The sequence below is a fragment of the Cyanistes caeruleus genome, chromosome 6 (assembly GCF_971803275.1).
Source record: "Cyanistes caeruleus chromosome 6, bCyaCae1.hap1.1, whole genome shotgun sequence".
Taxonomy (NCBI): domain Eukaryota; kingdom Metazoa; phylum Chordata; class Aves; order Passeriformes; family Paridae; genus Cyanistes; species Cyanistes caeruleus.
Window position 1 is genome coordinate 61854491 of NC_141706.1, and position 23403 is coordinate 61877893.

The following is a 23403-nucleotide window of genomic DNA, read 5'->3' on the forward strand; positions in this document are numbered from 1 at the left end:
CAGCCCCATCCCGCTGCCAGCACACCCGGGGGCCGCGGGGGCACCCTCAGCTCCCGGGCCACACCGCTCCCTTCCCGAAGGGCAAAAGCCCCGCGGCTCCCAGACTTTTCCGCCCGAGGGAACCCGGCCGAGCGCTGCGGGCAGGGCGGGCGGCCCCGCTACGCACCCGGAGACAATCTTGCCACTGAGGATCTCGGCGGGGGCCATGGCGAGGGCCGGAGGGCGTGCGAGCTGTGGGCCTGCAGAGGTGAGCGCGGCGGGGCTCCGGGGCCGTCTGCGGGACGCGCTGCCCCCGCGGCCGCCCCACTCCCGCCCCACGTGGCCCCCAAGTTTCGGCGGCCCCGCTCCCGCCGCGCAGGCGCTGCCCCCGCCCCGCCCCGCGGCTCCCTCAGGGCGGCCGGCGGGGCCAGCGCCGCTCCGGGTCCCTCCCGCGGCTCCCTCAGCGCGGCCGGCGGGGCCAGCGCCGCTCCGGGTCCCTCCCGCGGCTCCCTCAGCGCGGCCGGCGGGGCCGGCGCCGCTCCGGGTCCCTCCCGCGGCTCCCTCAGCGCGGCCGGCAGGGCCGGCGCTGTTCGAGTCCCTCCCGCGGCTCCCTCAGCGCGGGGGGGCGAGGCCGCGGCCAAATGGCGGCCTCTAAAACGCCTCCGAGGCTGCGCTCCCGGGCGTGCCCGGCCCTGCTCCACGGAGAGCGGGGCTGGTGGGAGGGAGGGAGAGGGCAGGCCCGGAGGGAGCTGAGGGGTGCTGATGCTGGGCTGTGCACAGTGAATGCGTAGGAAAATCCCACATCGGTGTAAGAATACTCTGTGTTCTCCTGTGGTTCTTTTAACAGGTTGTGCCAAGAGCAGAAGAGTGGAATCGTAGGTTCACAGAATGGCTTGGGTTGGAAGGGGCTTAAAAGATCATCTAGTTTCACCCCCCAGCCATGGGCAGGGGCACCTTCCACCAGACTGGGCTGCTCCAAGCCTTGTCCAACCTGCTCTTGAACACTCCCAGGGTTGGGGCATCAACAGCTGCTATGGGCAACCCTTGCCAGGGCCTCACCACTCTCACAGTAAAGAATTTCTTCCCAGTATCTGAATCGATCCACGTTTCAGTTTGAAACCATTCCCCCTTGTCCTATTTCTACGTGCCCTTATTTGAATAAAACACAGTAATTTTATTTTTCATGATTTCAACACATTTGTCCAACATAAAGTTGTCAAGCCAGTGGCGGACTAGAAAGAGGGCAATGAAAAGGAGGCTGGGATTGTGGCCTAAATTCATAGGAGTTTTCAAGAGTGAGAAACAGGTTCATAAAAGTGGCCTCCAAGAGATACATTTGCACTAAGTAATCCCATTAGAATTGGTGAAGGTGGTAGTTTCCTGTCAGATCCATGCAGTTGTCCACGTGTACTGTTATTTGCATAACCAGTGCTTTTCCTTACTCTGCAGACCAGTGCACAGTGTTTTAGGACCTTTCTTAGAGTATTGGTTGTCAGTGGTTTCCTCACACATATGGCAAATGAGTGATTAGCATCCAGCCAGAGCTGAGGATGGAAAAAGCAGTTAAATATCCCTGAGACAGACTTGCCCAGGCAAGATAATGCTGTGACCTAGAGAACTGTTAAGGAACTCATCAGTGTTCCCTGCTAACATCTAGCACACGGTTAGAGAACAGATCCATGACTCAAGAAACTGGTAATAAAGAGTTCTGAGGCAGAGAACTGGCAGGTGGGCATTGATGCTGGGTTGACCCTACAGTGTTAGATTGCTGTTGGGGAATAGTAGCACAATCCTGTGCCCCCAGAAACATCAGTGCTCTTACTGTTTTGAGACCTATCAACATCTGTTGCAGTACAGCAAAGAAATGGGATAATCTCACTGCAAATCATTGAACTATGGAGAATCAGGACTGAATGCTAGAATAGCAGTGTTCCTGCTGAGAATTTGAGGCGAAAAAGGCTTGTGTGAAATGCTTTCATATAGACTTCTGCTTTACATAGAATGCATGTTTGGAAAAATAAAGTATCTGTTCCATAGAGTTTGCTGAGAAATCTTTCAATCCTGCTATTCTATAATGTAATCAGCTCACAAAGGGATTTGGGGAGCTCTCAGGTTTTGAGAAGAGAGAAATGCAGGTCTTGCAGCTTCCACCTAGGGCACAGAACTGAGGATAAAATTATGCAGGCCCTTCTGTTTCAGGTCAGAGGCTTTAGTGTTGCTTCATTGACATTCTAGGAAGGGAATATTAACCATACATAGTTCAAAACTCAACTGAGGATAAGTTACCTTTGTGCTTCCTTTTGTACACTAAGAAGTGACATATTTTCTGCTTTTTTCTGCTTTTTTTTTTTCTGTTGAGGGTAGAGATTGCTACCTTGAGTGATGCAATTGCCTTAAGTTAACAACATGTTGTAATTGTAGGATAAAATGTCAGAAATATCTCTTTAGGAATGACTTGAAAAAGACAGAGAACATTGTAGTTTAAGGCTTTTATATGTTAAATAAGAAAAAACATAGGAATAAATACAAAAAGCTAGAAGAAACTTCTTTTTCCCCTTCATTATGTATTCCCTGTATTTCCTGGAATGCAGCGGCAGGCACTTGCAGTATTACACAGTCAAAACTAAGATTCTGCAATTGGTCAAGAGGAGGGATTTTTCTAGGCTGCTTAAAATTCTGTGCCTTAGTTGTTTCTTCTGTTGCCTTTGAGGCCTGAATGAACTCTTGGAGGGAGAAATGACCCACTGTTAAGAAAAAAAAATCCACAAAAGATGAACTCCTTCAGCTAAGGACTGGATAAGGTCACAAAAACAAATTTTGCCAAAAATAGGCCTAACACTCAATAGTGCAGTGTAAAAATATTAGTCAGGGAAAAAAAAAAGAAAGCCCTTTTGTTTAAAATATTCAGGTGAAATATGCACTTACTTGCAAAGTGAGCAGAAGACGCTGTTGCCATCAGGACCTGGAGATTCCTACCCAGAGCAGCTAACTTGCATGATTAACTTGTGTGTGTGAGCAATAAACCTCCATTCTTGCTTTTCTTAATGCTCCAGCTTTTGAATAATACATATGTCATGATGACAGATAAAACTCTGAATATTACCCAAATTTATTGCAAGGAAAGGAACTAAGAATACTGCCAAACAACTTTTTCTATTACTTCTTTAGTTTTGATCCAGATTCTAATTTTCAGGAAGGGACAGACTCATGAATTTTAATATACTTATGCCAGAAAATCAGACTAACCTTTTGTCAGAGCAGGAAGTCCTTTTGTATTTCTAACTTGTCTGATGTGGCAGTCAAGCTGGGATTTTTCCTTACAAGTTGTGCACATCATGTCTCTAAGAACGAACATGTTCTTCAACATTTATTCTTAATTTTCATCCTGAGATCAAAATGCTGGAAATGGAGAGGGAAAGGAACAGAAAAGGGATTATGTGATGAGAAATGGCTGAACAGACCTTTCTGCCCAGCTCAGAGCCATATCCAGCCCTGAAATGCAGTAAAAAAATTAAAGTTCCTTTTCACATTTAGGAATGTATTTTCTCTGAGTTTCTCAGAGAAACACAGTGCAAAGCAAAGGAGACAGATATTGTGAAAATGTTTACAATGTTGACAGCAAAAATCACTGTTTTATGCATTCAGCATCAAAGCAGGCTTACTACTTAATAGTTGTTAGGATAAAGAGAGATAAAAACAGTTACTTTAAGACAGGCTGAAGCCTCAGCGTAAGAGAGTTCTCTCTGCTCTGAGTGTTGCTCCAGCACAGTCATTCTCCCTCCCTCTCCTCCCTGCCAGGATCCCTGGGTTTGATTTGGCAGCTCCCACAGTGTGACTGTTTACTTTTGCATCCACCCCCTCTTACCCAACATATCAAAAAGTTATGAAGCTTGCTCTTTAAAAACACCCTGAAGGCTGCAAAAATACATGCCAGAATGTCTTTCAATGTTACTGGTAAACTAACAGCTGTGCCTCTGATGACACAGGGCCCCAGAACCTGTGATTTATCATAAGAAACTGATCCCAAACCATCAAAGTGAGGAAGAACTTTCAGCTTTGCTTTACCCATTAGGTGGGATGGCTAGGATAGGATATTATCTCTAGTAAAGGGGAGGAAGAGACAAGTTAGATTAGTTTTATAAACCTTGGTCAGAAAAGGGGTTTTCAGAAAACCTGTTTCCAGGAGCACACCAGAAAACCAGTATTAGACTCTGATACTTCAAATGTTTATGGGGAACATTTTGTGCTTAAATATGCCCCAGTGAGCAATGAATGACATTACCCAAGAATGTACCTTTGTCTGCCATGAAGAGGGACACAACTTTGTCACGGGGTAACAGTGACACATTTAAACACATGCTTACTGGTCCACTCTCCCTTTGATCAGAGGATGTCTGAACTTTGACGTAAGGCTTGACTCTGATCTCGATGTACGCTCTTTGGAACAACCCTTATAGCTAAGCTGTGTTAATGAATAGTAGATGGCTTGAGCTATGATTTATTCCATCATAAAGTGTTTCCCAAGTGTAGTTGTCTCCTAATATGTTTAGCCATACCACGTGTTCCATCACTGAAATAAGAAGGTGGTGACACAGCCAGCTGTTGGACCACCACTAAAGAAGTTGCTCTCCTGGGTTAGAATGGTGTTTTCTCTCTGGTTCTTCATGGTTCCTGGTCTGATGGCTGAACAGCAGAACAGATGCTTGGAGTGGTCTTTGTCCATTTCAGTGCAAAGGCAGACAAATTAATCTAATCACTTCCAAGCACGGATTTAAGTCCAACAAACTTCTTTTTTTGTAAAACCTGTGAAGGGTACTTTCATTGTACGTATTTCTGGCAGAGAAGTAAAGCTGGTTGTGCCCCACAAAGTTGTAGTAACAAACAGGCATCTCAAATGCTTTCCTGACCCCTGTCTCCAGCTTGCTGATCACTTGCCTACCATGCAGGGGTTTTGTATTGACCATTGCTATCTGTCACTCTAAAGACAGCAGTAAAGTTCAGATTATTTCTGAATTTCCACTTGTGTTACTATGCCAGTGACATTAATTTGTACATAGTTGAGTGAATTTTCCATTGGCTGTTTTTCTTGTTCTTCCAGCTAGCTTCCTTTAGCTACATCATTTTGCCTTCACACAGAAATCCAACAGTTCCCGTTGACCTCCAAGGGATCCTGCATAAGGTCTTGGTAACAGTTTGAAGAATTTTGTGTCACACTAGATTCCACTGAGAAAAGTGCCAGTGCTTGATAAATGTGGGCCCTAGATTGTCCCAACTCTTTGATGTTAAGAGAGAATTCAGATCAAAGAGACCGTTTTCTGACTAATTCCCTCTCTCACATACTAACCATTCCTAATACTTCTACAGCATGTTGGGGCACTCCATGCAGTAAACAAAAAACTAATTCACTGTCTCAACCTGCCTGTGAGTTGTGTATTACCACATTTTTCAGATAAGGTAGCTGAGAAAGAAGGGAATATTGATTGCCTAAAGCAGAATACAAACTGAAGCAATGGAGCTATGATTAATTACCTTGATATTTCCACCTCCTCCTAATTCTCTTTGGCTAAAAATTTTTAGTTAACAGCGTGTGACTACAGAGTACTTCCCCCTTTTTTTGCCTAAGAGCTGTGATTTGTCTGGTATTTACACCAAGAACTGCTTCATTAATAAATGAAGCAGAGCCTGGTGAGGCACATTGTTCAGAGACACATTGCTAATGTTTACCCTGAAGCTGTGGAGTGTGTCCCTTCCCTCATGCTCAGCTGCAGCAAAGAAAAGCAGTGATTCCAGTGATTTAATGTCACAACTCTGCAGAGCTCTAGTGCCTGTCCTGCACATCTCTGGGTGAAAGATTTCTCAAAAGAACAGCAAGGCTTGCTCATGTCTTCTACTGTAAGCTCTCTCTGAGCTTCTTGATTAATAAACCAGCTGGAGATCTCATTATAAAGTCTGTGCTATGAAATGGTCCATCCATTGCTCCAGCCTCCATGACCTTTAAATAATCCAGCAAGGCAGTGGTAATGTTTTGTCCTATATCAGCCATAGCTGGCAAGAAGCACAATCAAGCACCTTTTTGGTCCTCTCTGTTGTTTCGAAGCTTTGGATTTTGACATCTGTAGCCTGAGAACCCTGGTGTAGATGCTTGTATTTGTTGTAATTCTGCTCTGGAGCCCCAATGTTTTGCAGATAGAAATGTGATGAGCCTGTGCTCCAAACTGTTCCTGAGACAGAGACAATGGCTGGTGCTGCCTGGGCCACAAGAAGGTTCAGAGCCTATAGACTTGCAGTGGAGTGGAATATGGTGAGCTCAGCAGGGAGAAGTCTGCTTGGCCTGTGATTCCTCTTTATGGCCTAGAAGCCAGGAGAAGAAAATGAATAATCCTTCCAAGAGCACCTGTGCCAAACTGGGATGTTGCTGGTGTCTCTTGTGCCCACCAGAGCAGTGTAGGACTGGCAGGCAGATTCTGGAGGAGTCCCCATATGAATCATACAGGATCAACAAAGACAATATTGTAGCAATGAGTCAACAAGACAAACAGACTGTGCCCTGAGACCTCAGTGTAGCAGTGTAACATCGACACTGGTGCACACGTTGACCCTGTGAACAGTCAGAATAGCAATAGGTAAGCAGTATGGTCTGAGTTGCTGCCACAGTTTAGAGCAGCTTAATTTGAAGTGTGCTTACTAGCTGGTGTTTCTGGATGGCAGAGGGCACAAAGCATGCTGAGACTTAGGACTGTGAAGAAAATTTCTTTTTTCTTTTCCTCAGCCTTGGAAAAAAAATTAAGCAGAGAGGTGCCCATAGCCTGCCTCTGCAATGATGATGAGTGCCCAAAAATGGCTTTGAGTTCAAAGGATCAGGCCTTAGGGATGGCATGAAAGAAAGACACCTTTACTTCTACAGCCATCTGTTACCCATGGCCCTCTGTGGGGTGGTTTGTGCCCCCATGTCACCTTCCCAGGTGTAGCTGCTGTACTGTTCCATCTCCTGCATTCCATGGAGATCCATAGCTCTTTGAGAAGAAGGGGAGCATCCCAGAATTTGTTGGATGGATTTTTCTGGTTTGGGAAAGCACTTTGTAATGTGTTTTTGTCCAAAATCCCTCTCAAGCAATTTGTGTGTCATCATTTCACCACCCCCTTATCATTTGATTTCTTTTGAAGTGTGACATTATTGTTCATCATCATTGATGTTAGCAACATTAATGGCATTTTAAGAGTGAAAAGTACAAAAATAATAATTGGTTATCCTATAAAGAGGAAACCACCATCCTCATCCAAGCTGAGGCCTTAGATTTTGTTGAAAAGGACTCTGTCAGTGGCATTATTAACATAAGTATTTCAACTGATTTTATATAGATAAATTTTATTTGCAGCAGTAACAGATTTAAGCCCATTAAATTCAGCATATTCAGCTGTGCTAGTGCTGTACATCAGGGCTGGATTACTGGGAGCTGGGGGAAGCCTTTCCACTCCTATGGCATTGACATCTCTCATAGCTGCAGCTAAAGAATCATAAATTCAAGCTAAAAGTGACTCCATGACCAATCTGTCAATAACCTAAGGTACTTGTCACACAGGAAAGGATTAATTTGGGGTTCTTTCTCCTTCTGCATACGGGGAAGCTTTAGGTGGAGCAGGATTGTGTGTCCTGAGAGGTCAGGGGTCTGTGTGGTTGAAGGCAAGAGTGTGGGCACAAGGAGCTGTGTGTGCATCTTCACTGGCCTCAGCTTGTGTCTCAGCAGCTACAACTCCTTCCCTGCCTCACTGCACCCAATGTGAAGCATTCCACAATTACCTTTTAAATGTAAGAACTGATGCTGGTAGCTCTCAGTGTGAGGTTTATTATCTCTTATTTAAGTGTGGTTATTATGAAAGGAAGAACATCCATGTTAGAGCTAAAATTGCTTACAAACACCAACATACACTCACACTTTCCTTTAGTCTCTGTGATTTACCATTTTCAATTGCCCCACTGCTGCTCAATTAGCTGGAAAAACAGTTGGGATACGGTGCTTGGCTTTTATCCTGGCTGTTTCCCACCAGTACCCATCTAACAGAAGATGCAGGCTTAGACTTGGAAGATTTATATTGTGTTATAACTGAGGGCTTCTATGAAGGAGAACTGGCCAATTTGTCTTCTTACCATTGGCCAAATGACATCTCTTGAAAGCCCTGGGAGGTAGGGGATGGAGGAGTCTGGTGGGCTGCTGGTGTCCTGCCAAACTGCACTGCAGGGTACATGTGGCAGAGCCTATGCTGAGCATCTGGATGAGCTCAGGCTTTCTTTCTAGCTGTCCCAAATATCACCATGAGATAAACATGTGCTTCTGAGCTTTGACTGGAAACCAGGGAGCCTGACTTCATGAAGAATTTGGGCTTAAAGCTGAACAGACTAGCTTAGAGTGAGTGAACAGCATTACACAGGTGTAGTGGGTGGCCCTGTCTGGGTGCCAGACACCCACCAAATCCTCTCCCACTCCCCTCTGCACCTGGACAGGGAAGAGAAAATATAATAATGAAGGTTCATGAGTTAAGGACAGAGAGAGCTCACTCACCAAATACTATCATGAGCAAACTGGACTCCAATTAGAAATATTAATTGAAATTATTATTGACAAAATCAGAGTAGGATAATGAGATGTCGTATAAGACCCTAAAGACACCTTCCCCCCACCTTTTTTTCGTTCCCAGTTCTAACTGCTCCCCACCAGTGGTGCACACAGATGGGAATGGGGTTTATGAGCAGTTCATCACACGTTGTTTCTGCCACTGCTCGGGGAGAGGAGTCCTTCCCTTGCTCCAGCATGGGGTCCCTCTCACAGGAGACAGTTCTCCATTAACATCTCCGATGTGAGATCATCCCATGGGCAACACTTCTCTCCAGACTGCTCCAGAGTGGGTCACTCTTCCATGTGGTCAGTCCTTCAAGGATGGGCTGCTCCAGCTGGGTCCCCCATAGAGTCAAAATTCCTACCAGGACACCTGCTCCACTTGGGCTCCTCTCTTCTGGTTCCTGCCAGGACCCTGCTCCAGCACAGACCTCCCGTGGGGTCACAGCTTCCTCTCAGACATCCCCTTGCTTTGGTTTGGGTCTCCTCCAGGGGCTGCAGGTGGATCTCTGCATCCCTGTGCTCCTCCAGGGGCTGCAGGCACACAGCTGCCTCACCATGGTCTGCACCACAGGCTGCAGGGGGATCCCAGCTCTGGTGCCTGGAGCAGCTCCTGCCCTTCCTTCTCCACTGACCTTGGTGTCTGCAGAGCTGTTCCCATCACATACTCTCATCCTGCATCCTGGCTGCAGTTACAGCTGCACAATAACTTATTTCTTCTTCTTAAATATGTTATCACAGAGGTGTTACCACTTTTTCTAATTGGCCCAGCCTTGGCCAGTGGCACATCCAGTTTGGAGCTGCCAGGGATTGCTGGACAGCCACCTCTGTAGTACCCCTGCTACCAAAACCAGGCCATTCCAACCTAGTACAGTAGATCCATACCAAACTTCCTAGCCCATGGTCTCTTGTGCTGATCACTGCAGTCCTCTGGATTAATGGAAGATGTGAGGACAATTTGCTCTAACAGCTGCTGGCTTTGGCATTGTGCTTTGTTTAATCTAATATTTAAGGTGTTTGAAGCCTTGTTAGTAGGAGTATTTTTCAGCACTGTATTTTAAGAAGTGCAGAATATAATTGTGTTTCCTTTTGTGGGATTTGTTACAGCAAGGTTGCTATCATGAAGGAAAGAGGCTGAAATTCAAGACAGCCTGATTACTTTTGAATCTAGAGTTTACTGAAGACTTTGTACACCCATGTTAAGTGCCCAGTGAGAACTTTCTGATGGGAGGAAGAGGGATTCTCCTGGAGGTACAGACAGCAAACATTGCTCATGACAATGCTGAAGTAATAGAATTATGTCCCATGTCCCAGAATTAGCAGATCTTGACTACTTCCTTGTGGCAGGTTAAGAAATTAACAAATAAAAAGTTGAGTGATGAGAAGAGTACCCACACCAAGCCCCATCCTTGGGCCAACCATTCAAGCTTTGACCAGATGACAGGCTAAAAAGTCCCTTGTTTGGTTTTGGGTGCCACTCTGCTATGGCAGGATCCTAGGATAGTGCCGTTCCTGCTTTGGTGTTGTGGTTGAAACATGCTGTGACATCCCAGCCCATTGAAGTGGAATCTTGCCATTTGTTCTGTGACTGTCAGTGACTTCTCTTATCACTGGTGATGCAACGTGTGTGGTACAATGATACAAACGTCACAATGTAGGTGCTTGACCCAGTGGAAAAAAAAAGCAAACAAGCAGTAACAGTAGCTGCCAGCCAAGGCAAATAAAACTTGGAGGAAGGAAAGTTGCTCAGGATTTTTTTTTTAACTTTTACAAAGTGTTCTGCATGCACACAGAATTTCTATTCTTGTTAAATAGCTCTGAAGAAGAATTAGTCATCTTTTATTAAATAGTGAGAAACATTTTGGTTATACCATAAGTTCAAAGTAATAGCTCCTCACGCAGCAAGAGCAGGAATCAGTGCTTCTTTCCTGGAAAAATAGGAATTTCATTAAGAATTTCTTTAATTTTACTCTGTGATGTCTAGATGGGGTACCTGTCAGCTCTATCCATAGACTATTCCCTATGGGGGAAGCCCTCTAAAAGTCGAGAGGCCAGCTGAAAGCAATCACTTCTAATGTGGTTTTAGACTTTCTGAATAGGTCCCTGACTGCACAGGGATGGCAGATACTGCATTAGGTAATGGTGAAGGTTGGCACAAGCTGAAAATCTGCACAGAGCAGAAAGGATATTTTAAGCTGTGTAACAAATGTCACAAGCTCACTCTCTCTGTGCTTTTACACAAAACACCAACAGCTGTGTTTAAACAGTCCTGAAGGACTCTCTTGGTAAAAGGCAGTGCTGTCGCTTCCAGTTCCGGGGGAGCGCTGAATATGAACTGAACCTTCCCCCACCCTCTCATGACAAGTGGCAGTGACAGCACATGCTGAACACATTCAGACAGTGGCAGTATTCCCAGCAAAGCACATGCTCCCCTGAGCTTCAGGAGTGGAAACGACTGGGCCAGACAGCATTTTGCCCAAGGCCTTTCCATGCTCCCAATTCTCCTTGGAGAAGCCAGTTATTTATAGCAAGCAATGTGAGTTCTCCGGTGTTGGACTCTTCCTTGCAAATCATTGCTCTTCAAGAAATATTTTGGCATTGCCATGCCCTTCAAGTGGTAATATTGTCAGCAGTCTCTCTTAGAAGAGACCAGATATCCTACAGCTAATTTGGAGAGTCCCCTACACCATTAAAAAAAAGGGGGAAATATATCTGACTGAATTCAACAATCTGTGAATTAAGCACAACCTGCCACTCACACCTGAATTATGAATAGTTATAGTTTCCATTAACTTGAACAAGAAATTCATGGATCTAACTGTTTATTTTGGCATTTTCCCTAGTACCAAAACCATTTGTGCAATTAATATGGTAAAATCAAAAATGTTAAAAGGCTAAGCAGTTTCCCAATGCTTGGTGTGACATCTTTAGACTGGGAATCGACACTAGAGGTTTTTTTCTTGCCAGGTGACCTGCCTTTGGTTTTCTCCTCAGAACCCCTTCTATAGCTATAAGAATAAAATAGATTACACATAAAATAGATTACACATTTTTCTCTCAGAGTATGAGTATTTCAGTACTGCATTCACACTCCAACATGTAATAAACATGCTCCACTGTACACTGAGTCTAATGACCACGTGGGCCTTGCATGCCAGAACCTGAGAGACTGGACCCGAGGTAGATGCTCAGTAAATTGTACAGCTAAAGCTGTTATTCAGACGTTCGACACAATGGGGAGCTCTGGTAACAGAGAAGAGAAACTTGCCTTCATCATCTGCAGACACTGAACAGGAAAGGATGGTGTAAGGCTGCTCCCAGCATTAGTCTGGTCTTACGGCTTTATTTGCAAAACCTAAGTGTATTTATCTCATTTGCTAATAAAGAGCTCTTTTTGTGCAGGCAGCTAAAGCCTCTACAGCTGGTGAGATAATCGCCTGTGTCTGTGTGCTGCGGAGCTCCTGCCTGTCTGGCTGGAGACAAAAGATTTCTTTTTGTCTTTCTCATCTTTTAGGTTTCAGCCCGAGTTCTACTGACTACAAATTAGTTCAGTCCCTATGACTCCTTGGTTTGTGCTAAGTCTGAAAAACAGGGTACATATTTTCTCAAGGTATTGTTATAAAATGGTCTCATATGTATTGTCCCTTTATTCTTAACAAGAAAAACAGAATAGTATCATTTAATTAATTATTTTCTGTTTCCTGTGGGTGGAATAAAGGCAGAAGGAAAGTTAAAAACTGCATAAATTTGTGGGCACTGCAAAATAGTTGTCAGGGAGCAGCAAGGGCTGGTTGCTCCATAAGGGAAGGTGAGTCAGGAACAGAACGTGATTTCAGCATGGTCAGTGTCTTCACTGATGGCTGAACTTAGAATCACAGAAGAGCTTGGGTTGGAAGAGTCCTTAAAGAAAATCTTGTTCCGAACCCCATTCTATGGGCAGGGGTACCTTTCTCTAGGCCAGGTTGCTCAAAGCCCCATCCAACCTTTGGATCCAGGGATAGGGCATCCACTGCTTCTCTGGGCAACCTGTTCCAGTGCTTCACCACCCTCTGAGAAAGAGTTCCTTCCTAACATCTAATCTAAATCTTTTCTCTTTTAGTTTAAAACCACTGCCCCTTATCCTATCACTATCTGCCTGTGTAAAAGGTCACTCTTCCTTTATTTTTATTACCTGTTTTAGGTATTGGAATGTACTCTAAGTTCACCCTGGAGCCTTCTCTTTTCCAGGCTGGACAATCCTAGCTCTCTCGTCCTGTCTTCATAAGAAGAATGTCTTCATGTCCTGTCTGAATGTGGTGGACAGAGATAGATGGTGATAACTGAGTTCATCAACAGTCCCAGACCAGGCAAGTAATGAACCAAATCCAGGATCCAAACTCAGATCTGGAGCAAAGACAGGGTTCTAGTCAGGGCTAGGACATGGGTGCAAAGTCCATCCAGGATACAGGGAAAAAGGCAGGCTGGGAACAAGGTAGAATGTGCATTCTTGGGGTCCATCCACCTATGGCCTGGCTCCATGGCCTGTCCAGGACACTGGGCCTGAGACTGGACTGGGGACATGTTTGGTGTAACTCAGCTTGGGCAGGGGCTGCATCCCCTGATGGGCCTTGTCAGGACTGTTCAGGTGTGGTACAGGCCAGCAGCCTTCCCTTCCCTCAGAGCTGCCGTGGGGGCAGGCTTCCACAGCCCTCGCTGTGGGACAACCACCAGCACAGCCTGTAATGAATAACCTGTCTGGCAGCTGAAAGCACACTGCCTTCAGAGGGAGATCTATAAAATAAATATTGGTATGCTGCATTGTGGATTACAGATTCTTCAGAGACTTGGTGAAATGCAAGGGGAGGTGGGGGAATCATCCTATGGGCCTTCTGTAAGATTAGTCTTAATCATGATAGCAAAAAATTATTATTAATCCTGGCTCTTCTGGATTTTTGTCATTGGGCTTTTAAAGCACTGCAATCTGCATTACAGGCTTTCCCTAGCAGCAGCCAGAAATTGTTTCCTCATTTGCACCCAAATGATAACTTGCTTAATACTTCTCATTTGCTTTTCACCCAAAAAGCACAATTCATGACAAACAAACTCTTATGCTTTTTGAACGACTTAATACCTACCTTTGAAGGTAGGACTTAATTCTTTCACAGAAGGCAGTTTATTGTAACTGCACGCTTCCTGCAGCATCTGGAGAGGTTTGAGCAGGATATTAAACAGTTTACCTCTTGGTATGGCAGATCATTTGTTGTGAACTTACACAGTTCCTGTTATCTTTTATATTATTGTGCCTCAGTTAGCCCAGTAGCATTTCTCTGCTGTCCAGGTTGTTTAAGTGCCCAGTGTAAGGGTCTCACCAAAAGTTTTTATCTGTGGAAGACATTTCTAGAGCCTGTAACCAACAAGATGTGATGGTTTCTTGTTTAGCTAGTGCTGTCTTCATCACATCTAGGAGGTCTCTGACATTTTCCTGTGGGTCTCACAATCACATTTTGTCAGGTGGAACTGTGTGGTTGGGCAGGTAGCAGGTAGGGAGATAATGGTGTCTGAATGAAAATATGGTTAGTTCTTCTTGCAAATAAGAATTTTACCTATGAATTAGGTTGCTTGTGTCCTCTCTGTTTTAAATCTCCTGCATTTCCAGTGACACGTCTCTTTTTTCTGATACTAAGCCATGGTTGCTCCTGTTATATGGATGGCACCTGTCCACTTAGTAATTCAGATGCTTCATTTCACCTTATGATTTTGGGTTTTCTGCAATCTAATCACGCTCTTCATAGGTATGTAGTTACATTAAGATTAGATGGACAATTTCACACCCACAATCACCCCACAATCTCCCAGACTAAACATGTATATCATCACAGAAGTCAGAATTTCACTGTTTTTCTTTCTGGCTAGCTGGTTGTCTCCTCTGCTAGATCAGCTTATTGAAAATGATCCCACAGAGAAGCACAGTTTTTTTTAAAACTGGGACCAGTATTGCAATTTGGGCCAAAAAAATCATGGATCATCTGCAGCTGCTCTTCTTTCCACTGCCCAGTAGATATTACCAGACTGGATGATGCTGGTGGGACCCAGCCAGACCTGATCCAAATAGAAGTGACTTTTGGATACTCAGCAAATGAGGAAAGCCAGTCTATTATGGTATGACACTGGTCTTACTTCATAAAAAATGTAGGCAGGAAATAACTAGGAGTGACTGATTGGATTTTGAGTTCAGTAATGGGCTAAAATAGATTAGAATTTCAAAACAATTGCAATAACTCTAGCAAATTCATACTACATCAATTGTACAAAGATATGATAAGGACTGGTAGTTTGTTACCTGGAGACTGTACCAAGCTCCTCACAAATGCATGGATTGGAATTCATTAGCTCTCACTCCAATGAGTGGCCCAAAAGTATAGTAAATAAGCAGTGGAGGGAAAACATCTATCAAAGATTGTATTTAAAAAAAAACAAACAGAAGAGGGGGGACACTCAAACACAATCATAGTTTCTCATTTTTTCATATGAAACTGTGATTAGTTTAAAAGTACCTACTTCTGACACCTGTTTCCATGACAACAGGAGCAGGAGCTAGAAATTGCATCTTTGGAGTTCTTGTTGGTTGCACTGGCACAGGAAACTGGAGATATCGTATACAGGCATTGGGACCATTCAGCAGAGTGTTGTCAGGAGAAGAGGAAGGTTTCATGGTGTGTTAAAATCCCTTAACACACTTACAGGAACTCCCTACAGCTAATATTATTGTTATTCTTTAAAAATAAAAAAAAATTAAAGGTAATTTTCAATTTAAAGCTAAAATTATCAGTGAGAAGTACATTTTGCCTGGAAAAATTGCACCTCTCAAGCAGCTAATAACATGAGGCTTGGAAAAGAAACACTTAATGTAACAACATTATTGTATTGTTCTGTGCCTCTAAAACTGCCTGATAGACACTTATTTGCCTTTTATCACATCTTTTTCTTAATGGTATTTCATTACATCTAATTTCAATATGTGCTGGCAAAACATCTTTTTGTGTGTTGCTGAATCATATATTTACTTGGAGTTCGTTACAATGAACAGTCTTATTATTTTATGTGATTTGCTGAAATATTTTCTTGTACCTGAAGTGTTTTTCAATGGAAAACTTAAGCATGAATTCCTACTTGGACAATACTGTAAAATCTGGAAAGGACCACCACCAACATGATGGAGTATTCCACTTCTGTGGAAGTTGTTGTTCAGATGTCTTCCACATAAAATAGAGCTGTGGGCCATTTGTGCAAAATTTCTGAACATTTGCAAAGTATCAGATCTGAGCAGTCAAGAATTAAGCATGATGACAGCTTCTTGCTTCTTCCACAAATTCTCTCTCCTAAGAAATATGGACCATTCCTTTGTCCAAAAAGTGTATTAAAAAACATAATTTATGAGTCATAACACCTATGACTTAATACATAGTTTAGAATAAAGTTCTACTTAGAAAAATATCTTGGTTTTAATGTTGATCAATAATTGATGTCCAAGAAAAAGTGTGAGGAAGGGTTCCTTATAGAGTGATCCTTCCTTGCTATGACTACTTCTGGCAATCAGTAAACTAAGTTTAGTTTTTGTATGAAGGTATAAACCCCTCCTTTCCTGTATCTGGTTACAGGACTTAATTGTGCAATCTTTTTTCCTAAGCTCATTCTTCAATAAATTGCTGCATGCCACACTTAACAGGATTGAGTTAATTGGCAACTTTGTTCCACAGAAGGAAAAACCCTCAAGAAAAAAATGCACTTGACATTGCAAGTAACTCATGTGCATGCTGCTTTTGCAGGGAGAGATTTGACAGCTTGTAATTGCTGCAATTCCTTGCAGTAACAAAATATTCCTGACCTTTTATTGATAATTTTTATTGCTATTACAGTTATTAACAATTCAGTTGCACCAAGTGGTGACACGTGGTACTCCAAATGAAGGGGAACCATCAGAACCCATCTGGCTCCAGCCCACCCATGATGTGTCTTTGCCAGGAGACAGGACAGAGCTCAGGCCTCACTCAGCCCCAGTGCAGATGTTATGGGGCTGCAGGGAGTGGCTGAGGGATGTGCACAATAATGGGATTTGGGGAATGGTTACCCCTGGAGGGTCATGGATCATCCAAGCTTTTCCTGTGATTAGTGTCTTAAATGCCATGAGTAATAATCACAATCAGCATCATTTTTATTCTTCCAGACAGTGTCACAGTGCCAATAGGCAGGTTTCAGTGGTGTTTCAGAGCAGATGATGTTGGCTTAGAGACTCTCTTTCAACAGAAGTCTGGGACCCTTTCTGGGGACTTCAAGCTGCATTGGAAGCTGCACCATGAGATTGGACTGGGGGCACTGGAACTCTGCCCTTCTTGATTTTTCACCTGATCACAGCTTCTCTTTCCCCCTTCCCTACCCCTGGAGTGGTACAGCAACACAAATAATGCTGGCAGCCTCTAAGAGCAGGACATACGAAGAGACACTAGGACAGGATGGTACTGGTTAGATCCAGGCTACACCATGGAAAGCAGCACAGGAGGTATACAAGAATACTCTTTTCAATATTTTCAGAGTATGGATACCTTATAATTTGATATTGAGTGGTATCATGTGCATTTAAGAACTGTTATGCTACCAAAATATCAAGGGATTGCCTCTGACTAATAGAAGTGACTATAAGAACAATATGTGAACAGTTTAATTTACTGTTTCCTCTAAGGAGATTTAATTTGAACAATCTTAAATTCTCACACTAAACAAAGCAATATCTTAACATGCATTTTCAAATATTTTATTTTAAAAATAATTATTATGGACTTACAATGTACAGTATTATGTCGTCCAATATATAAGAATATTCATTATCTTTGGGAAAATCTAGGCTGCAAAGCTATTCTAGCCCTCACACACAGGCTATGGTGCAGCTCATTATAAACCAAAGTAATTATTCTTGAAAAGTTTTTCCAACTTAAATCAGCTTTCTTAACCCTGAGAAGCCAATAAATATCCAAGAGATGTGCAATTTTTTCTTTCTTGATATTTGCTTATCCCTAGATACCATTTTCAGCCAATTTTGTTCTGAAGAGTGTTCATTCATATTTTATTCTTGATATCCATGTAAAGGGAGGAAAAAACGATCAGCAAGAGACTAAGAAGAATCTGAGAAGCCAGAGGGAGGTTATCCTCTTATATGACGTTAATGACAAGAGGATCTGCTGGGATTTCTGCTAATAAAGGTGAGGGTATTCAAGTCGCTCTTTATTTGCAGAGATTACGAGGGGAAGCATTGCAGTGACTTGCTGTAGTAGTTTTCATGGCTGTGCTCTTCTGTACTTCCAAAGGAAAGAAACTTTTGTCCTTAAAGAACTCTTTCCAGAGGGGTCATGCTTTTCTTGTTGTCTCTGGTCAGATCCACCTCTCATTTAGTAGATAATGAGGGAGCTTTTGTGCCCAGCTCAGAAACTCCAGCAGATGTGGAGGTTATTTCTGTCATTGGATGCAATTGACTTTCAGTGGAAACAATGATCCTTCAGGGTGACAAGCACTGAGCACATGCTCCCTGCTGTGGGGTTTTGAAGTCTGGAGGCTTGGTTATTGAGGAGGTGAGTTGTGATATCCCACTGTGAGTGACATGCAAGTAAAGTCACAGGTGAATTTAAAGCCTCATGCTCCAGCTTTGTAGTGACGCTCAGTAAACACACCTGTAGGTGGTAACAGCTGAATGGAAATGTGAAAACATGCTCCTCATCATCTCCCAGCTATTATTGATAACTCCCACCTGAGACCAGTGCTTCCTAAGAGTGCACAAGTGGATCTAGCTGTGGGTCAGCATTCCAAATCTTCCTGTACATGCAGTGCATCCACAGTCATCCTGTGTCTGGGACCAAGACCTCAGTAGGTGTGATGAAATCCTCCAAGAAATCAGTAGTATCTCCTCTATAAATTTGAAGCAATATGTCTCCCTTCCTGCCTGAGCTGAGCCCTAGCTGAAAAAATGACAGTGCTGGTAGGTTATCCATAGCACACATTTTCTGTGTAAATAAAGGATTCTAGGAAAACTTTCTGAAGCATTATGTGCATGGATTCCTCATTGCAGCTGACATGTTCCTGTACAGTAACTTCCAGCTGGTGAAATGTTCCTAGAAAATACATTCTCACCAGCTGCTCCAGGTCAGAGTAATCAATGGCATCTCAAAGGCAAAAAATAACTCCTTTGTTGGCTTGCCACTCATTTTTTATATCCACAAGTACATTAAAGCTTTTTGTAAATAATGAAAGGAGTTTGCTGTTGAGTGACAATGGTGTTCCCATATTGCATTATATCCTGTTCATTACTTTTATTCCCTGGCTTGAGCCATAAGTAGGACAGCAAAATGTGTCCCTGTCCCTGCACATCTGTCTTTTCTAGCTCTGTGATTCACAATACCTTGAAAGAACATTGGCTGGGGAAGACCAGCATTGCACTCTTTAAAAGGCATTGACTATTTAGGAAATTAAATTTGAAGTTAGTAGAGATGCTGGAGTGTCTTTATCTTGAGAAAGAGAGTAAAGTGAACAAGCATCAGCAGCTGGCTTCATTGAGCAAGTGATACAATGAAAAGATAGGGAATTCTTCTTATTTATCTCTCCTGATTTATTTTATTTAGCAATAAAAGGAAAGCATGATGCAATCTCTTTCTTGTGAGAAAAATAGCATTTATTTATGATACCTTGGACTCCTACCAGTTGATGTTCAAGCAAGTACTTATCAAGGGCAAAGTACTTGCTTTTCTCAAGTTTCAAAGTAGGTCATTTTCCACTGTTGTTGGGTTTTAGTGCCCAAAAACTTCCTGGTTAAAAAGTTATTGGAATACTGGATGATGCAGGCCCTGACACCAATACTTCAGTAAGGAGCACAAAGAATAGGTACCAGCCTTGCCACAGACATGAACAAGCTATTCTGTTTTTTTCAAATAAAACAAAAAAACCCAAAATGAAACAAACAGACAAACAAACAAACAAAAAAACCCACCAAAATATTGTGAAATATAAAAAGGTTTTTATCCTCTTCGGAGATGTACAACTTGCAAGAAAACAGAGTACCTTTATGAAAATTGCATTGTGGGAATACTGGTGTATTTAGGAGTCATAAAAAGATTTAGCAAAAATGCACAAAGTCACAATCTTTCTCTTAGAAAACACAAGTAATATGCAGTATTTAGTAGACAGGGGAAAATAATTGTTGTTTTTCTGAGTGAAGCTGGTAGTTGGTGTTAGTTGATCATAACTACCTTCACAGGCTGAGAAGCAATGCCTTGATGTAGTTTGGTCCTGGTGACAGACATGAGTCTGTACTGATCATGCAAAATGCTGAATGGAACAGTAATATTATTACAGAGACAGGTAAAATATTTCCCAAGGTCTAATTCCACAAAATTCCACATAAAGAGGAAAAGAAAAAAAAAAAAGACTAAACTAAAAGTGTGATCTTCCCTTGGTTAGCTACATTTGTAAGCAACAGATTATTGACAAATTAAGACAAAAAACACCAAGAAAAAGATACAATAGTTCTGTGAATATTCCAGAAATTTGCAAGATGGATTTGTCCAATTTAAATTGTCATTTTCCTTGAGATTCATAGTAAGTCCTCAAACACAGACCTTTAATAGTCCATTTGAACTCTGGGTACATAACTTTTCTGCAATTTTACAGTAAATTATTATTTAAATAATTTCCAATAGGATTTGAAGTGCTGCAGTTATATGAATTTGAAAAATAGGGCATAGAGAATCATATACCTTTTTGTAAAAAACAGAATTTCTCCATCATTATTTATCATAGTTTTGGGGAAAGCTGGCCATTCCCAGAACCTGCCCCCAGGAAGGACTTCTGGGGAACAAGGGTAGCTAGTCCTGCAGTGAAGGCATGGCCAAAGCATTTTCAGAAGCAAACAAGCCAGGAGATGGCCAGCTGAGCTGTCAACTAATGTAAGTTCAAGCCAGTCATAAAATCATAGAATCCTTAAGGTTGGAAAAGACCTCCAAGATCATCAAGGCCAGCCTTAAGCTAAATACCATTATGCCCATTAAACCATTTTGTGAAGTGCCAAGTCTAATCATTCTTTGAATACTTCCAAGGATGGTGACTCAGCCATTTCCCTGGAGAGACTTTCAGTGCTTAACCACTCTTCCAAGTGAAAAAATATTCTGTAGTATTCCACCCCCCTGGAGCAGTTTTCACAGTACTCAAAATATTCTAAAATGCAGTATTTAAAAGACCTAAAACAAACAACAACAACAAAAATACCCCAATGAACCATGACAGTGTTGAATATGTATCACTGAAGATCAGCAGCACAAGGTTTGGACACCCAGCATAAGGATGGAGCAGATACTTTGCTGTCTCATGACACACAGGCTGTTTTCCCCTCTTTGTCGCACAAAATCTGGTGTTTACTGTGAGGAGAATGCTGTGGACTCCCCTTGTCAGCATAATCTTTCTGCCCCTTTTTAATTAAGCTTGAAAGGCTAAGGAGTGTATGTGAGGAATGAGAAAGTGAACTTTTCATGTTTGAATTAATAATTTTTTCCTCTTCTAAATTTGCATCTGACAGCAAAGCTGGGAGCCCTGGTATGGGCAGTGGTTTTTTGAGGGGTTAGATCTTCTCCTACCCTTGTCCTGTCCACATGCCATGGCAGGCTGCAAACTGGCAGACCTGCCAGAGTTCATCTTTTCCTTTTTTCCCCCCAAAGCATCTCACCTTGTAGCCATGGCAACTTGCTGCCAGGAACAGGCAGCATCCCTTCATGAGCAGCAACCATCCCTTTATGGTCCACAGCACCCCTTCATGGGCTGCAGCATCCCCTCCTGGGTCACAGCACCCCTTCATGGGCTTCTCCCACATCTGCACCAGGGCTATAGAGCTGGAGATGCTGGACAAGACTCCACATTAAATCTGAGCAGGAGAATGTGCTTGTTCTCTTTGGAAAGGCCAAAAACCCAACATTTGAGTTTGCTGCTGTCACAAACCGCCCTGTACCCACAGTGTAAATTCTGTCTCAAAACCAAAAAAAATAAAATCTCAGTTGAGATGTGTATTCTGGGATGAAAAAGGCAACTGATCCTTTCCCAGAAGCAAGGTTAAAGATGTTAAAGGGATGGAGTAACATAGACTGGGATTTTTTCCTAGGTTCCTTGCTGTTTGCTATTGCAGACATTTGTTATACCCTGCACTAGTCAGGCTGTCCTTTAAGATACCTTCTCATTATAGCAGCACTCTCCCTTAATGAAAATTTCTTAATGAAGATTTCTTCATGAATATTTCTTAATGAAAATCCTTACTTCAGGTTCCCAATAGGTTGCTCTTTATTTACACAGCAGTCCAAACCCTTTCCTTTCATTGTCTTGAAGCGTCACCCTGCTTCTCCTGATGGCCTGAGGAAAAAGAAGAAGTAAGAGAAGAGAAAACCCCCACATTCTTGATTCTGACAGAACCTTCTTAGGGCTGCAAGAGGAGCTGGGGCAGCTGCCTTGAGGCACCATCCTTAGGTGGTAGGAACCTCAGTGGGCACATCCTGACCTGAGCCAGCATGAGAGCAGCTTGGTGTGCGGCGTGGCTCCATCCTTGCTTTCACCTCCTGCAGTTCATCTCCTGCTGCCCAAAAGCATCACTGTAACCAGGAGTTGCAGCTCCACAGGTCTCCCTCCACATTGATCCCTGTGGAATCATTCTAGCTTTGCTGGAAGTGGCAATGCCGTGCCTGCAGAGCAATGTGTTCCAAAAGCCAGCAGAAAGGCTACATTGGAGTCCCAGATCTGCATTGCTCATAGTCTTAAATGCTGATAATTCTGTGTGCCCAAGTACCCACCCCTGGGTTTCACAACAAGTGTTATTTCTCATATAATGATATCCCTGGAAAAGTGCAAATCTCCAGATTCACACATGCATTATGATAGCAGAGATGGGGAGGCTGGACTGGCTGGAAAGAGATGACACTGTGATGACACTTGTAAAAAGAGAGGAATCCATAGGGGTATATTATTCCAGAGAGGAGTCTGTTGGCAGATTACCACTGTAACCACATAGAAACTTGTGTCTTCTGGCTCTGCACAGATCTATTTAACCTTGTGAAGGTACACAAATGATTCAAAGAATCATAGACTAGAGGCCTTTGACACTTTCCTGGAACCATTTTGCTCACCAAGTATCAGCTTGATTTCAAACTCAGAGATATCTCGTGGGAGACCAGAACAGCGGGCTGTGAATAATTGAGGCGGCTCATGAGGTATCTCAGGCCTGGCTGGCCAGAGGACCACAGTGACCAGGACCAGGGCTGCTAGTGCTGTCCAAAACAGACACTGCCAGTGCAATGTGGAAAGGAGCATGTCTTCCTTTGTGCTCTCCTCAATCTCCTGGAGCAGGCGAATCATCTCCCCTCGCAGATACGCCTCCCGCTCCAGCATCCTTCTGGCTATGGTGATATCTTTTGGGTTATCCTCCAGGACAGGCTGGACAGCCAGCAGAAGCAGAAACAGTGTTGTGGCCAAGGACATGGCCTGAAGGAGGTAAGAGAAAAGTAGGCTCATCAGGGTGGGAGGGAGTAGGGAGCTGAGGGCACCCAGCACATCCTCAAAGTCTCTCTGGGCACTCAGCTCTCCCTCGGGGTTAGAAACGCCCCTGGGCATCACCCTGGTCCCCCATCCAGCCCAGCCTTTCCCCTGCATGACAACTTGCCAGTTGCCCAAGTCCAGCGGCAGTGGGCCTGAGGCTGCCTGTGGATACACCTGGAGACAGCTCCCATTGTGCCCCGTCCTCAATGATGTCACAACCACAAGA

At 43.4% G+C, this 23403-nt stretch overlaps 2 protein-coding genes and 1 long non-coding RNA gene across 4 annotated transcripts in view; 1 reads left to right on the top strand and 2 right to left on the bottom strand.

Moving 5' to 3' along the window:
- The window catches only part of MTHFD1 (methylenetetrahydrofolate dehydrogenase, cyclohydrolase and formyltetrahydrofolate synthetase 1), a 40156-nt gene extending 39793 nt beyond the window's left edge, over positions 1–363 (bottom strand). For both annotated transcript variants that reach the window (XM_086892499.1, XM_086892498.1), the window contains exon 1: positions 167–363. In XM_086892499.1, the coding sequence (XP_086748625.1) occupies positions 167–207 (41 nt within the window). In that variant the 5' untranslated portion in view covers positions 208–363. The remainder of the gene's footprint in view (positions 1–166) is intronic.
- Positions 364–14264: 13901 nt separating this feature from the next.
- Positions 14265–16288, top strand: LOC111929596 (uncharacterized). Its single transcript, XR_002864753.2, has 2 exons — positions 14265–14729; positions 15156–16288. It is a non-coding gene; the product is annotated as an uncharacterized LOC111929596 (long non-coding RNA).
- Positions 16289–19262: 2974 nt separating this feature from the next.
- LOC147652749 (uncharacterized) lies at positions 19263–23390 on the bottom strand. Its single transcript, XM_086892506.1, has 4 exons — positions 23302–23390; positions 22769–23123; positions 22147–22218; positions 19263–22001 (listed from the first exon to the last, which is right to left on the bottom strand). Exons 2-4 carry the CDS (start codon positions 23118–23120, stop codon positions 21964–21966), a joined length of 462 nt encoding a protein of 153 aa, XP_086748632.1. The 5' UTR covers positions 23121–23123; positions 23302–23390; the 3' UTR covers positions 19263–21963.
- Between the last annotated feature and the right edge of the window lie 13 nt (positions 23391–23403).